The 17,840-nt window shown below is 41.0% G+C and overlaps 1 protein-coding gene across 1 annotated transcript in view; it reads left to right on the top strand.

Moving 5' to 3' along the window:
* Positions 1-554: 554 nt before the first annotated feature.
* The window catches only part of ahcyl2b (adenosylhomocysteinase like 2b), a 36,229-nt gene continuing 18,943 nt past the window's right edge, over positions 555-17,840 (top strand). Inside the window, exon 1 of the mRNA XM_054624286.1 lies at positions 555-967. Coding sequence (XP_054480261.1) covers positions 632-967 — 336 coding nt within the window. The 5' untranslated portion in view covers positions 555-631. The remainder of the gene's footprint in view (positions 968-17,840) is intronic.

Below are 17,840 nucleotides of genomic sequence, written 5' to 3'. Positions count from 1 at the left end.
GATGTCCACCCCTAGAGCATTGTAATGTGATGCAGAAACTTCCAGTGAAAGACGTGAGGCTGGAAAATAATGCTTAATGAGTATTAACATCATTATTAAATAGTTTGTGTCAGCATTTGCTATGGACAAACTGTTTTGATTAGACATTCCTTCATAATGTTATATAAGTGATTATATGCACCCTGGTGATATTAATTCTGCCTATTCTAAGAAAACTATTGAGAAATTGTATTCCTGATTGTCCTGTGAGCAAACAGCATCATCAGGCATAAGTCGGGTTTGTTTTGTAGTTTAGTGTCGTCCTCTTTAAAGGCAAACGTCATTGCCAACAATGCAGTTCGCAGTGTAGCTTTCCCTACTGGGAATTGTAGTCACTTTACCGATAAGGACTGCTTGTCAACTAATTAAAATGCATGTGTCAATGGTTTAATTGTTTCCCCCACGTCGACTAGTGCTTTGTAAAATATCAGAAGTGTGCCCATCATTGGTATTGGAGCTGGCTCTGTGTAGTTAATTGAGACTCTTGAACGAACTACAAGGACCACAATGCACCGGGACACAGTCGCTCCTCCGCTCACATCCGCTCCACTCGCTATTTGTGTTGGAAAACGGACTTTGTGAAACTGCAGCGATGTCAGTCCAGGTTGTGGCAGCGAAAATGGCAGAGGTCGAGCTCAAAGACGTCCCCGCTGGCAAAGACTTGCCGGCCGGCTCCCCGGTGACACCGACCTCGGAGGGCAAGACCGTCGCCCGAAACGACCCACACGAGGCCGGCTCCTCCGCTGCCGCGTCCCCGACAGCGGAGTCCTCCGCGAAAGCCGCAGAAGGCAGCCTGGGTCTGCTCAACCAGAACCCCGCGAAGATGCCGCAGGCGTCAGCCATGAAGCGGACCGACCCGCAGCAGAACGGCGGGGAGGCTTTTGTCAACCGTGACGGTACCGTAGCCGAGGCTCCGCGGATGAAAAAGGCGAGTGGAGAAAACATGTTCACCCATGACGTTAGCTGCTCTCCCCTCCGTGGGATCGGACCACCGCGACCAGAGCCCGCTGGAGAGCCTGCATTGTGTGTGTTTGTGTGTGTGTGTGTGTGTGTGTGTGTGTGCCCCGATGCTAACAGGCTAGCTGGTCCCTGCGGTGTTACTTAACTCTTTTAATGATGGTCCTCGCTCAGGGTGTAATAAGGTCTAAACACTATTTTAAAAACATGTTTACACGTTTCATTTAGGCTGACATGGCTGGATCTTTAGGACATGAACTAAAAGTATTCAGCTGCTCTCACAAGTTTTGTGGATTATTGATTGTTGTTATTACCTTTTGTTGAATAGTTTATGCCTTTTTATATAGATTACACAATATGATGCTTGCTTAAATATCAGCAGTGTCATTAACTTTAATGGAGTCTTAAGTTGCTTTCTTAGCTACTTTGCTTTGATAATTAACCTTTTTTTTTGTCACCTCCACTCTTGGGGGCACATGATGTAGGTGTTATTGTTAACTTATTTGTCAAAGATTTTGAAGTTGCTAGATGATTAGTAGAAGAAGATATATTGATGCTGGGGTGTGTTCCCAGGTGACAGACTGCTTTTAATGTTTTAACACTTGTTCAAATGATGAGCCCTGCACCTTTGCTTGACCTCAGGTGAGTAAAATGAAGATCACCGTCCACTGCTTAAATAAATGCAGTGGTAATCTTGATATTTTATTTTATTGATGCAGTGCCGACCAAGGTCTGTGACCTAACTCGGACATAACAGTCAGTAATCCCTGACTCCAGAGCACTCCTGTCACCTGATTTCCTACAGCCTGATTTAGCCCTTGAGGCACCTGTACTTCTGTGAAGGGTGTTTTCTGCCCTTGTGGCTTAATTCAGAGGTCAGACTGATTTAGCATGTATTTTTTTTCTTTTTCTTTCTTTGGCGAGTGAGGATACAAAAATTGCTCGGCTGTGACTTTGACTTTAAATGCATCTTATCTTTTTTGTGTGTCACAAAGTCTTGATTAGGTGTGAAGCGGACATAAAGGGCAAGGTTCAAGGAAAGATCAATTGTGATAAGGAATCCTTTGAAGAAGCTTCCAGCTCTCACTTCTTTTATGAAAGTTATTATTAACAGTTGAAAATTATTTATAGCCTTTTGGTCATTCCAGTGCACTCCATAAGTGATAGTTGTATTCAGGATTATTATAATTTTTTTATTATTAAGATTTGTGGTCTTATCAAGTCTAATTCCAAAAAAATGTGGCTTTGAAACATACTTTACTCAAGAGTGCAACATGAATGCAAAATACTTGTCAGGTGTGTTTTGGCTATGAACCCTTCGAGAAAGAAAACTAAAAGGGTGGACGGTACGCACTCACCCCCCACACCCACAAATGCGCATTGACAATCATCTTATCCCATTGGGCAACCCCTAAGAAAACCCCGATAGGAGACCCCTAGGAGGAGAGCTGGATAGGACAGTGAGAGAATGGACTGCACATCGGCAGCAGCTCAGAGCAGATTGCTTTCTTTACCTCAGACTGTCGCAACAAGCAGGCATATGGAAGTAAAGCAGCAGTCAGGAGCGCTGGGCCCACGGGCTGATCCACATTTAGAGGGCGACCAAAAACCGGATGTACCGGACAGCAACAACCACATCTGGATTATTGAGGAGACCTATTTTGCATACAGGAACATGGTACAAAAAGTTGATTTGCAAAATGCTACAGGTTCCTTTTATTTAGTAGATATAATATCATGATAAGAATTTTAAAATGAAATCCCTCGAAATATAGAAAGTAGTCTCTCTTGGTAGTCTGTCTTTGGCAAAAGTTACTTACACTTATTACTTAAATATTTAAATGTGTACTATTTATGGCTCTCTAAGGCTTAATGTGTTTTGACAAATGAGAAGTATTTTATGTTGGAATCAAACCTGTGGTTTTAGTTGGTATAAGTGGTAGGCTATAGATTTTTATTTATTTATATGTGACCCAATGAAGTCACACTGTTTATATTTAATAAGAAGAGTGATCATTTTTATGATGAAAAATGAATAAGAGTGATGTGTAGGGTATTCTCAGTTTAATCAATTTTAATTTAAAGAGATCATGTTAATGTAAAGCTAAAATGAAAGGATCATTTTAACTTAATGGAAGGAATCTCTGAATTTTAAGGATCAACGTTGGTGGTTGTTTTTTCATTAATGTAATGTAGACACCAGTAAGCCTGAGTAATGCACAATAGACAGTCTAAATACATTGGGGCAGATATCCGTCCATTATCTTAATTCAAAGACACTGCATTTGTCTGATCGGCCACTTTAGTGTACATCCACTGGGACATAAGGTTGCCTCCAGCCTATTTATAGATCACAAGGCATAGTGGATCCTATGACACGCTCACTGCATTATAGATACACAACCACAGCTGAATTCTGCTTGTCCAATGCAGCAAAGGGTAAGTGAAGCAATGGGGTTGATGAAAGTATGCAGGCAGCAGTGTTGACTGACTGGATGACTGGCTATCTTTTAATCCATGCTCTATAGTGTCGTCACACGAGGGGATTAAAGGGCCAGTGATCTGTTGTAGGTGGGCCCAGATGTTGTCTTCATAAGTCCAGTGATGAGTGTCATCGTAACCCGCATGGCTTCGCACAAATATGTCCAACTTCTGGGAAGTACAGGGCGATACCTCCAGATGGGGAGGGGAGTAGACTGAGTTGTGAAGGCAGCAGGCCTAGTTGCTAGCATGGGTACATATGGTTTGTGGCTGCGGCTGCGGCTGCGGCTAGCCTTGTTTTAGTCTCATATTAGATCAGTAGGGTCACCTGCCTTAGTGGCTTATTGAGGCTTTATTTGAAGAAGATTGTTTACCTGGGCACACTGACCAAACACAAGACTTGTCACCTTGTAAGCCACCATGTTACTGACTTAAAACTATTTACTCCCCTCACCTTTTGACCTTTGGCAATGACCAAACTTCCTGACAGTGTTTTTAGGAAAGCATGCACAGTGATATTTTTGAATGACTTAAGGGGAACAGTGTGATCGTCTGGTCATCCCTTCTCTGATGTAATGTTATGTCACCCGCTAAGCTGGTGTTCCTGGTAGTGCTCTCTGATAAACAGGCTTACCGTGACCGCTGGCTGCTCAATTTGGGAAGAGTACTGTGCGGAAGAAGAGGTTATGCATTTAAAAAACATAACGCAGGATTTAATGCAATGCTCCACTTTCACCAGTCTGATGGTGCATTTGCTTCAATTCAACCTACTCTGCTTTAGTGGTGCATTTTGAGAACATTATGTATTTCATTTGGTATTGGCTTAAATGTAATCCCTTTAGGCTTTGTGTTGATGACATTTTCTTTAAACTTTCTTTGTCTGTGCCGGATGGCCAAGTTGCTTCACTACAGCAATTTCAATATAGTCTGATTGGTAAATGGTCAATGAAGAAATGACTTAAACTGACAGAAGGTCCCACGGTGTAGTTGGTTCTGGAGGCAGTTTACTCATTTGTTCCATTCATATTCTCATGACAACACAAAGCTATCTACTAAAGGATAAGAAGTCACTGCTCTGTGGATTGTCAGCAAGTTCAACTTCATGCAAGGTCATTGAACATCTTCATCTCCCCGTGACTGTCCTGGTTTGTATGTGTATGAGTGCATGCACAGTGGGGATCACATGCACTTTTCCCCAGATGATCCTATCTTGTTTTATTGAAGTCACAATGTGTTCATAGCATCATCCTACTTTTCTCTATATGTAGTCGTTTTGAGAATATCTACTTCAATTACGTACCTTAATCAACTGAATGAAATCAGTTTATTCTTGTAAAGTAGACAACATAGGGACAAGTTGGCCTTATTAGTACTCAAGAGTATGAATGGCTGTATTTGTTTTAGATAAGAGAGTAACAGAAAGAAGCAGGCTTTTCAGAACCGCAGATGGGAAGCTGTAATTACATCATGTTGGTGGGAGGTTGACATTTGTTATACTTTTATGGAAAATATCTGTCTCCCCTGTCCACACTACAACACAAGTGTAGAATGTATATATTTGGTTTCAGAGGTTCAAAATGTCATCTTAATGTGGATAGAAGGCCAATAGCTATACGCAGCATAACAAACCCACATCTGGAGTCACAGTGAATATAGCAGCATTTGCCAGCTGTGCGGTTTTACGGCATGAAGATAAAAAGTGCCAAATGTAATTTCAGTTGGAGTAAACTGCCAGCCTTAGATACTTGACAGCATTAGGCAGAGTCTGTGTCCTTGAAGGCAAACAAACATGGACGCATCCTTTGGCTGTGTCTTGACACCGAGAATGTGGGAGCCCGGTGTGAAGTCTGAGAAATGCCCCGGGAAAGGGCGAAGGAGAGAAAAAGAATTTGACTTGGATCCAAATCCAGCCGCCCCTCAGTCTTCCTCATCTTCTTTCATAGATGTGAAGCTTAAAGTAAAATGTACTGTCCAGTTTCTGTGTAACTGTTGACCTGTCCTGATCCAATCCCAAACTCTGACCCCTAACTCACAGTGTTCTGCTGTAAGCCTCACAGTTGCCGCACAATATCTTTGTTCTTGGACAAACTCACTGTAGGTCATTTCACCTTTCTAAACAATTACATTATTAATTATTAATTAATTAAAACATTATGTAATGAGTTACAGCACACACTAGTGAGGAAAAGGACGTACAAATAGTTAAACATATTTGGGAGTGATATGTTAAAGCTGGAGTAGAAAACGTTAAAAGTACCATAACCTGACCCACTTATGTATCTCATCCTCAAATAAAGTAAGTTATAATTTGAATTACCCTTATCCTTCAAATGAATTAATTTAAAACTCTGGTTTTAATTTCAAAGTAAATTGCAGAATTTAAATTTATTAAAATAAAACTCCAGAGAGCCTTTCTTCTTTTTAGAGTAACATTAATATCATTTTGGAAAACTTGAGTTTGCCTTAAAGCCGTCCAGCCCTGTAACGGATCAAACACTGCTGTGCTGTTTATTGTGCTGACAAGGCCTTTCATTGGCGTTTGGAGGACAGCAAGTAAGTTCGACTATTGTCAGAGGTCACAGGCGGGGTCGCCGTGGCAGCAGGGAGGATGAGGGGCCGGTCGTGACCCAGGGGTTGTGAATGACTCACTGAGAAAGAGAAAACCCAACCATAAGACTTGGAGCAGAGCGTCAGGCAGGCCTACATATGAAGCACTTGCTAATGATGTAGCACGGCTTGGTTAGGGCTGTACTGAGACATGGGGGGTGGGGAGGGGACGGGGGTTTCACACGTTTGTTTGACATACCTCTGTTGTTAATGATTTATTGATGATAAGTAAGACACAGGTAAGAATTTGATCAATCAAGAATACGAGTTGGCTTCGGTATTTGTGTATCCTCCTGACTGTATATAATACATTGTGGCATGTCTGATGATGATGAGTTAAAAAATGCTGAAAATTAGCATTGCTACATGAAATGCTGTAGATACTGGATTATAGATGGGTAGGTGGCATGATGTGTAGGGAGAAATCCTGTCACTCACAAGCCGGTGGGCAGTGTTGTTACTATGTCGGAAAGAAATACTGTAAACGTCAAGGAATGTTGGACTACTGTGAAACTCTACAAGGCATCAGAACAAGAAATGTCTTAAAATAAATTCTTTGAGGAAGCCAGTGGTGCTGTTGAGTACCACTCATGGAATAGGGTGTATATTTGGCCAGCTTTGACCTTTGACTGCACTTAGCCGTGGGTTATCGCTGTCTTTAGTGACCTAAAAGTGAAATCCTGATTTCTCTGATCTTTCTCTGATGCTCTCACTCTCCTCTTCCTCAAATTACCACGTCACAACACTTCTATTTTTTGCTTCTTCTCCCCTTCCGTTTGTGCCGGTTCTGCTTGTCTTGTGTCACACCACTCGACAATACTGTGGACCCATCATAAAATAAAGTGACAGAATTCTTTAAAATAAATCAAAACTCGTCACCAATTAGTTGTAAGCTACACAAGGCTCCTTGCTAGCCACTTCCTGTGTTATTCTGAGCGCCTGTCTAGCTTTTCTCGCCGTCTCATGTGCTGTGCCTCCTGTAAATCTAAGCACTAGGGAGAAAAGACATTTGTGAGATTGCACCTCCCTAACCATCATCGTCCGTGCCACAGAGGCCGACTCAGGAAATGGTCTGTTGGAACTTTACACCAGTTTGAGTTTCTCTCACCTCCAGGGTGCCAGATAGTGATCGCTTTATCACTGTCCAGGCGGGATATTCTAGCAGCTACGTTGCTGTGGGGCTGCATGTTCAGCTTATTATATCAGCTTTAATTAATTCTATTGAAATAACCCATGTGTAAATGTTAATGCAGTTTTCTAAATGTCAAGAGAAGTGGGTCTTTTTGGCCAGTAGCTCTTGTTGACTTTTTTTTTTTTGGTGACATTTCAAAACAATAATTAAGTTACCTTGACATTAAGGTGGAGGAGCTCGCTGTCCTCTGTTGTGTTGAATAAAATAATGATGTACTCTACCTGCAGGCTCTGTCAGTTTCTGCCATTACACTGCATGTTTGCCTGACCTATGATATTTCCATATTTATTTGACACCTTTATGATGTTGGCTGTTTTACTTGACTTTCCAAAAACGGAGAAGTACTGAACACCCAGTGCCATACTGGATATGCCAAAATCAATTTGCACACTCAGTATATTCTTAGATCGAACATCTTTCCTAAGACAGAACAGAGCAGAACAGCTTTTTTCTGGTTTCTGGCATGAGGCACTTGTGTTTTTAGTATTTCGTCTCTCTGAGGCAGTCACTCTGTTTTGTTTTTTTTGCCTTGTATTGTGCAGTGCCAATGTCTGTGCTTCCCTGTTTCTGAGTGTACCACCCACACATGTGCATCTGTGACTCCCCGGTTGACATTCATTTCCTGCCTCGTCATCCCAGCTTGCTATCACTGAGCACGTACAGCTCATTGAGTTACACACCTTTCCATCTAAATACTTTTCTTTTTTTTTTTTTTTAAACAAGGCTCAGGCTCTTGGAACAGTTATGTGGACAGAATGAAAGGAAAAGGAGAGTGCTCATTTTTCCTGGAACCTGTGTGTCAACAAGAAGCCGGCACAGTGTGAAATTTTAAACCCCTTGGTTTAGTTACTCTTCAATAAGTGAGCGAGTACCAACCCAGTTTGTGTGTGCGTGTATATGTATGTGTGCCACTAGCCCACAGTGTTGAGAGTTTACATTAGGATCAGTAGACAGTAGTGGACATTAACACTGAACTGGCTATGCAGCATGACGAGGAATGCAGCTCCATATTCAAGCACTGCATGAGAACAAAGGCTCAACATTGTGTTCAAAAAGTGCTGCCTCACAAAAGGGCCCTCATAAAGCCTGAAATGAACCCCACACACACACACCCATCAGTCTGCCCTGCTTCCTATTAGTCAGGCCAAACCGCCCATCCCTGGCAGACAGAGGAGAGAGCTGTTTATATCCTGAACATCTTTGGGCTGGGAAATGGATTTAAACGTTCAACCTTGTATGTATATATTTACATCCATACATTCCAACACGGAGCAACATTATCATTCATTTGGAGTTGTTTCTGGTCACGACCCGATGAAAGTCCAATTTCTTTTTCTCTCATGAGTGAAAGATTGGGCTCTTTTAACCTAGATGCTGTACTATTTCACCAGCTAGTTACTAACGTTGTCTGCTGTTTGGTGCTGGGAAAGCAGCACACAGTGGGTTTAGCAGAGCTTTTTTGATGAAAACCTGCTACAGCTGGAACCGATACAGAGAAGAGCAATTTACGGGAAAGCAAAAAACCCGCAATGAAGCTCAAACGTTCCGGTAGAGCTCATTGGAGAGTTTGGTAATAATTATCTGCAGGTTCATCACTAGGAGTGACAGCTTTCATATTTCACATAGTCATTTGATCCGCTGATCTAAAAAAATACAAATGTGAGCTGCTTTAATCATTTAATTTCCTCACATTGCACATTTTAGTTTTTTTGCCAGCATCCAGCGGTCAAGAGGATAAAGAAAAAATCCAAATCCAGCCTAATAACTAAAAGAATTGCGTCACAATCCTAATTAAACATAAATCATTGACCCCATAATGGGTTTATTCTAAAATAGACAACCACCCCCATCTGTGTGCCTTTTATGTAATTATACTTTCCCCAAGAGATATTTTGGGCAATTCAACAAGAGGGAAGAAAAAAACAGAAATAAATAATAATTTTTTAGACTTTTGTTGCTGTTAAATCCTAAGGAGTTCTGGTTTAGCCTTCAAGCTTATGTAAGGTTTCATTTAGCTAAATGACTGACAATAACAATCCATTTTCTGTTCAATTCAGTGAAAGGATTCGACTACTATATCAGAGATATAGTGGTTAAAAAAAAAAAGCAACCAGTAAAAAATACACTGATGGATGAGTGGATCGGTAAAGAGATGAATGGATGGATATATACTGTAGATACAGTTTGCTGTTTAATTCACATAATAGGTGATTGGATTGGATCAACTACCATTAACTGCATGCCTTAATTAGTTTTCTCTCAGATTTGAGAGCCAAATAGAGTTTGAAACAAGCAATAGCTTTTTTTTAAACGATCTGATCAATAGTAAAGCTAATCACTAAGCCTTGGGGCTCCAAACTGTGCCCTAATTTAGTCCACATGGGCAACAAGACCCTGTTTCAGAACTGAAGTGTGTAGAACACCCAGGAGAGAGGGAGTTGCACACTAAAGTAAGAGACGATAATTGGTAGAACTTTTTATTGGCCTTTTTAGGGGACAAACCATAAAACTGTTGCTGACAAAACTTAAATCAACAAAATACTCAAATAGCCACACTTTATTAATGATGTTTCATGTGGGACAGTGAAAATGTAATCAGTGACCTGATGAAATCTTTAATTTGTCCTTGAATGACATTTGAATCCTGCAGTCTTGGCACTCTTCCTCTGCAGATACGACAGGCAGATATGAAAGGAAAGGAATGTTAAAGGAAGCCAAGAGTGTGTTAGCTGCTCTCCTCTCCCCCCTCTCTGTTAGGAAACAGGTAGGGTTTAATCTGTCACTAAGCCCCGTCATTCATTGCTTGCTCTCTCCCTAGTATCAGTGTCCCTGGCTTTTACAGTGACTATCAGACCATATCAGAAGGACAGGATTGTTCCAGTCTGCAGTGTTCATTGTAGATGGGCCTGCATACTTTCCACAGTTCATAGCAGCACTGTGATTATTCAGGGCTGTAGCAGTTAGCCTGACCTAATCTCTATAAACCGATTCTGCATTCACATGTAGAATCCGTAGGCAACGGGAAAAAGATTTTGGCATCTAAAATGTTCTGGTTTACATTTGTAGTCTGAGTGGTATAGACTAATCATGTTTGAGACGAATCTTGTAATAGTAAAGTCCAGACTGAAAATCTCAACTTCTATTACATGGATTACAATGAAATGATAAAATGTATGTTTGAAAGCCCCCCCCCCTTTTTTTCAGACCAAGTATATACACTTGCATTTGGGTACATAAACTCCTTCAACTTGAACCCATAAAACAAAATGTTTAATTTTCATCCGATGTTCCTCACATTCTGACTGTAACATGATGCCGTTGCTGACATTTTTACATTTGACTTTGTGTTTTCCTGATAGAAACGGAACATAGCTTGCAGTAGGGATGTTAATATTTAACCTTTAACCGGGAAAATAAATTGTGACAGATTAATGCAATCAGGCCAAAATGGTCAGCCCACCTTAAGTGAGCCTGGGCCGTTTTGTATTTATGTAGCACTTTCATTAATTGCAACTAGTGCACAGTTTATTACTTTTATGATTCTAATTGATTTGAGAAATAAATCAAGAGTGCAATTGTAACAGCTCTAATCTTCCCATTACAGAACTTTGTTAAACTTGACTACCGCTTTGTCAAGCAGCGGGCACTTGTGCCGTTAGCCCTTCATCTGTATAGTGTATCTGTGTGCTTTATCACATTGTATATGCTGACGCTGTATGTCAGGTTCAGAGTGGAAGAGCAGTTGGTGACCTGGCGTGCTGCTGGTGTCGTGGCTGCACTGACTCTAGTGAAGCCCTGTGTTTGCACAAAGCCTCTGGCAATATATATGGTTTGTGAGGGCACGTGTTAGGCCACTGGTTATTGCGTGTGGGCTCGGTAACTGCCAAGTGTATGCAAGGTAATGGGGGTGTATGACTCGTGAGAGTGTGTGTGTTTGTGTCTCTCCATGTTTGCCATTATGAATACTTGTCCATGCATATAAATCATCAGGGCCCATTCTTGCATCACAGACCAGCCTCGAGGCAGCACGCTGCAGTCTGACACGCACGCTCGCACACACCACCTCACACTAGCTGCTTCCTCCTTCCTGCTTTTCCTTCTATTGGTCAGAGGGGCAGGAAAGTCTTTCCTATTGGATGGGTGGAGGGTAATCGAGCCACGATTGGAGCAGCCACCTTCCCTCTCAGGATTTTCTCGTACGCGCGCTCTGCTGCTCTTCCTTTTTATTCCTTGTCTCTCTAGAAGCCTGTTGTATCTTATATGTTGGATAAAAACACATTGTCCGATTGCATGCGCAAGTAGTCCAGTAGTGTGACCCACCGCCCCGGTATTGACCCCAGTGTGGAAATTGTTTGTCAAGGTCATAGCAGCTGGTTCACATCTCCCATCTGTACTTGTGAACATTACACAGGGGCAGGCACTGGCGGGCATACATAAGTAATCTGTGCATTCACATGTTAAGATGTCTGTGTGTTGCTCTCTGCTAGTCCATGCACCGCTCTGCTTTGACTTGCGTGTCCATCTGTACGTCTGCGTGGCTGCCAGAGCTTAACGACCACAATGTTGTTTCGCTAAAAGCCAGGCCTCTCTCTCTGCCAGAGACCTGCGCCTGTTTTTGTGTCTGTCCAGCAAAATGTCTGGTCTTTCCTGTAGTTTCACATGAAGACCTGGTCTCTGCCGCTGGCTTTTTCCAGGAGCAATCGTTTCCATACAAAATCTGAAGTCTTAACATGGACTTTCTCAATGACGTGTCAGTGCAGGAGAAATGTTTTTTTTTCCCTTGCTGCTGTGGCTTCTTACGTTAATCTAACAGGGCAGCTTCTCATTATGAAAACAAAGGTGAATCTGCTGCTTGCGTGTGTTTTTTTTAATGGGTTAGACAGTAACTTGACTTGTGATCCAGAAAGTGCCAGTAACTTGCAAAATTGGACATTACTCAGACAAACGTGAACAGAGGGGTGCAAAACATGCACATTGCCCCCCTGCTGATTTAATAGACTGTGAGGAAAACTGTGGAGAGCTGTTAATTGATAAGCTACTGCACAACAGCAGAGGTATATTGAAACTCGTATTGCAGTAATGGTTTTCAATCTGTCTGTATGTGGATGAATGCATTAAAATAACAAAAAACGAAATTGAATTTATTTAACGGAGATCGTAGTCCTACATAGTTAGAAAAGCCTTGGGTGTGACAGACTGTCCTATACTTGACAGTAATGGCTTGTCAGCCAATATCATTAACCATAGTGTGCCCTGTCAAGACCAGGAAATCCTCTGTCACGGTGAGCTGCGCAATACAAAAATGTCACAACAAATTGTGAAGGTGTCATTTAAATGTGTGGGTGCTGACCTGTATTTTGACCCTGCTGTTAAATGGTGGCAATAAAAAAAGAAGAAAAGATTGAAAAAAGGGTGTGACTGTGTGTGGAGTGTTGGTAAGAAGAAGGACCGAAGAAGAAGTCAAACATAGGCACCTCTCTGTCTGCTATAGTCTATTTTAGCACAATAGTAATCCAGGAATAGCAATAACTGTGGCGGTAAAGGGAGTGTAATGACTACAATGAAAGGAGAAGAATATAAGATGTCTGTTTCTTTGGCCAGTGGCCTCTCATGTTGGCCTTAAAGACTTGTGCTACTTTAAACCCCAAGGCCAAATGCACATGTAGAGAGATGTCACAACAATAATGTACTTTTCCATCAAGGTGTCTTGACTGCTTTTTTACGACCAATGGATTCTTTGTACTACTTATCTGATGATAAATCTTTTTATTTGTGCCCCAGGACTAAACACCTGTGTCTACATGTGACTGCCATCAAGCCTCTGTGTACATGTGAATAGGTGTTTCAATCCAACTATATAATCAATCAAATAAACGAATGAGTCGCATTATGGGAAATGTAGTATTTTATGTCTGCAAGACCAAATTGCTGGAATCGATCTTCTCAATACGTAGTAATTAACTATTAAAGACTTTAAAAGGCCCTCACCACTTAGATACTTTAAAAGAAATAAGTCACTCTCTGTTTGATTTTAATAAAGGATGTATAGTTTTTTTATGTGAATGGTCACTGGGATTTCACGCGTTTTGGCGTACAGGCCTTTTATTCTTTTTAGGTGTCTTTCAGAAGATTTTTTTTAGAGTTTTTGTAGATCTGTATTTTTCCCTAAATTACTCCCAGATTTGGGACGGCCTGGCAGAAGCACTTTTAGGATTTATCTTTGAGGTTATTTCCAGACATTTGTTTATAGCTTTAAGCCATTTACTGTACACGTTCCTCGTTCCTTCTCCATTTGGTCTTTCTTTTTTTTTTTTTTTCTAATGCCATCAATCTCACTTTTCTAGGTCTTTTTGCAGACCGCATCCAAACATTAAGCTTTTAAAAGCCCATTGGCACTTGATTTGAGAGTACCCCTCCTTGCACTTAGCCTGTCTCATCTTCCATGCCTCATTTTAACTTTGTTTAGTCATCATCAGCTTTTCTACGGCTATCATCACATGGACACATTGCCTGATATACCCAGCCAGGCACTATATGGAAAGACATTAAATACAAAGGCTAGCGAAAGTTGGCTGTGGCTGCAAAGTTTGTTTACCTGGGACTTTGACAGCCGTCTTCCTGAAGACTTCGTCAAATGACTTTGTGGCACCTTTTTGAGGGACTTGCCGGACGCTCTCTTAATATTAGGCTTCGCTTCCAGACCTGTTTATCTGGATGGAAAGCATATCACATATCACAATCCTGCTTGAACCATTTGTTGCCAACATAATCATCCTCCAATAACCAATCTAGACTTTGTGTCCGTCTAGTAATATGGGATTTCCCGGTCAGTGCTAGCTTCCCAGAATGGAGCAGGTGTTGACAAAACACTAAACATAGTGTAGTAGCAATTCAAGTTTTCAGTCAACATTCAAATGGGTGACTTTGAAATGGGTCGCTGGTTCATTGTGTTTTGGTTCAGTGCACTTAACTATTGTATTCAGTTTTGATAAAGGGCTTATGCATCTTGTTCAGTACACAGTTTTTTTTTTGTTTTTTTTTCAAAAATCAGATTTCAAGAAATTCTTTTGCATTGATATGACTAGAGAATACTTGTACATTAATTTCTTTCCAAAGATGTGGCATTCCCCAGTAATCCCTCCCCATTAAAAGAGCAAACAAAAATATATCTGTTTTATGAGATAAATCAGTTGTTAGATGAGGGTCGACTAAAAGAACGTAGACCAATAGATTTTAAGTATTTTTCTCTATGTAACAATTCTATCTTTTTTTACATTTAATTTTACAAAATAACGTTTGTTCCCTGTGAAATTAATGAATAGTATAAGTAGTAAGTTTTATAATCAACGCCAACTGCTACTTCGATTATTATTATTAGTCACATTACTATTACTATTCAATATATCAGTACCCAGTAGCAGTGCCCAGTAGACCACACATGTATATAAATCTGTGCAATATCGTGCAATACAACAATTATACAATGATTATTCTGTCTGTGTATATATAATATTTTTTAGTTATTGTGGATTTTTTACTTTTTTACTTATTTAATATTCTTTACTGTGTTATTACTTATTTATAATACTTGTTTTGATCTTGTTTTTACTCTGTCTCTTGTTTGCACTATCCTCTCTGCTGCTGTAATCCTGCAAATTTCCCCCCTGCGGAACTAATAAAGGATTATATTATTTTATCTTATCTTAGTTATAATTCTACTATGGTCATCGCTGCTGTAATTATAAGTAGTCTTAACTTTTTACTTTGTTACTCTGCTTACTACTCTTATTATATGAATCATTTATGTCATAAACATTGAATGTGTTGTATCTCTATTATGTTGTTCATTCTGTACACATGACATCTATTGCATTCTGTCCATCCTGGGAGAAGGATCCCTCCTCTGTTGCTCTCCCAGAGGTTTCTTCCTTTTTTCTCCCTGTTAAAGGTTTTTTTTTTTAGGGGAGTTTTTCCTGTGCCGATGTGAGGGTGTCGCATGTGTACAGATTGTTAAGCCCTCTGAGGCAAATTTGTGATTTTGGGCTATACAAAATAAATGTAATTAAATGTTTGTAATAGGCACCCAAATACATCGGCCATTCTCTACTGCTCTCTGCTATGTAGTCATATGGTTCAATTTGCTGAAAAATCAGGCTGATATGTTCTGAATAATAATTAACAATACAGAAAATACACAAAACAGAATGATAAATAGGTTTTGTGTTTTCATGCTGTCGCATATACTGATTCGGTGTGTCTGCTCTTTGGCTGGAGCTCAGGTTGTGTTGCCAGCCATCAAGGCTGCGATCCCCCAGAGGGGAGCAGCAGTGAGGAGATATAAACAGCCAGCTTCCCAATTGGTCTGATGGAGAACACTTCCTTCCCTTCTCTCCCTTTGGGTTTCCTCACAAAGGACCGTGCAACAGCTCTCTGCTGGCCCCGGCCCTAGTTTGCCTCTAGTGCATGTCTCTTTACTGATTCAGATAGACATACGGGCTGACTGAGAGATGTTGACTGAAGTGTTAAGTCACCAAATTATAGAATCTAAAATGTCTACTGGGAGCCGCTGTTCTGCAACTAATTTCAAACTAATTTTGGGACACACAAAGCCGAGAAACATAAATCCTTAATAGTGAGTCATAGCCCCCTAAGGTCCTGTAATTCCTACTGAAGGTTAAATGTTAATAGCTTTCAAAATGTGTCAAAAGTGTTTAACTAACTCCTCAAAATGTCTTTGTGCTTTTAGTGGAAGTGCTATGAAAATCAGCGTCCTAACAACCGTATTTTACATGGCATCCTTTCATGGCCTTGCAGGAAGCTTGGACAGAAGTGGGGAACAACACAATGTGCTTTATTTATTCTCTGTCTGGTGTTCTTGTTCGATCATAGAAAAGGCATCCCTGCCATAATGGAAGGACCACAGCTGTTGGCAGAGCTTTCTCAATCAGGGAAACACACAAACAATCAGATGTCAGGCAGATGAGGCTCCATTTCACGGGACATGGGGTCTCAGCATCTCTGACACAAAGACAAACACAGGTTTCACACATTGAGTTTTGTCTCTGTGGACAATGGCTCTTTGGTTGGGACTGGAGGGGGGGGGTTGAATAATGTGGCCTTCAATGGTCTGTGGCACCCCTTTGAGGTGGAGGTCTAAGAAACCGAAAGACAGACGTCTAAGTTGATGGTGATTTTGTGTCATTTAGGCCAGTAATTACGGATGTCCTGCAGCTTGAAAGGCTGTGCGTGGGAGTGTTTTGAAATATGATTATGGTGAAACGGAGCATGTCTACTTTCGTCCTCATTATATCGACACTCTGCCTCCTCACTCACTCCTCTCTGCTGTCCTCAGTTCACCGGAGACGTTTCTCTCTCACTCCTGATATGCTAGGGAGCGATCACTCAAACATTCAAACCGCTGTATACACTGCATAAAAAATGTTGGAATATCAGTGCAATTTCAGGTCTGTTTGAATAATGACATTTGGCACCAGATGGATGAGCAGACAGACGAGCCTTCTGTGAGACGGCAGACTCGTCTTTTCGGCCTCTGCTTTGTATAGTCATGGAAGCACAAAACCTCAGCCCCAAGCTTGGATAAGATGAATAGAAATGAGCGTACACACACACACACACACACACAGGACCATGTAAGCCGGAGGAAACAACCAGGAACACATAATTGAGCTCATAACCTTGTTGACCAGTTGAAGGTGATGCTGGATTGTGGGGAGCGGAACAGTTCAAGACAGAGTGCAAATTATTTTAGTCTGTGTACATCGCAGCAAATGATGATCCCAAGAGCTTGTCTGCAAAAAACCTCCTCTGAGTGATTCTCTAACTGTAAATGCACTCATTTCTGTCTTATTTCTTCAAGTTTCTCAACTCTGTAAATAGCAGTTACTGTCTGCTGTAGCAGGCCTGTAGAATATTTGTGGAGGTAATGATTAGGGTTGATTCCAAATTGGCTGATAACTTCATCTAATGTATGTGCAGTTTTGAGAGGTGACTGTTATTGTTTACAGGGCCATTCTTATAATAAGTGTCATAACTGGCTGTGAAAACGGTGAAGTCTCCTATTTAGATTCGTAATGGGTGATGCCCATTGGCCACCAAGCAAAGAAATGTGAATGAAATGTTCGATATATTTGTCATTGTTCATGTTTTGGGGCTTAAGTCACAAAGACCAAAGACAATTTTGCAACCATATTTCACTGGTGACATGTTTCCATGTGCGGGGCTTGAGAGTGGACCTCCGAACCAGCTGACAGCTCAAGAGGCCCAGTGTTGGGTTGCCAAAGGGGTCTCCATCCCATGACCCCCATTGTATTTTGATTAGGATCGGGTTCCTTCTGACACAAGTGTAGCCAGAACCCGATGAATATCTTCTGGTATGGATCGACTTAAAGAAGAAAAAAGCTCTGTAAGCAAAGAAAAAAGCTCATATACAGGGATATGAAAATGTTTTTTTTTTATTTGTGGGTTTAGGTACTCTGTTTTGAGAAACCACAATGCTCAGGACTTCTGCAGAAACTTGAAGGAGGAAATTTTCACATGGGACCTG

The sequence above is a fragment of the Anoplopoma fimbria genome, chromosome 23, assembly GCF_027596085.1.
Source record: "Anoplopoma fimbria isolate UVic2021 breed Golden Eagle Sablefish chromosome 23, Afim_UVic_2022, whole genome shotgun sequence".
Lineage (NCBI taxonomy): Eukaryota > Metazoa > Chordata > Actinopteri > Perciformes > Anoplopomatidae > Anoplopoma > Anoplopoma fimbria.
The sequence above is the reverse complement of the archived record's forward strand: the minus strand, read 5'-3'. Positions and strand labels throughout refer to the sequence as shown.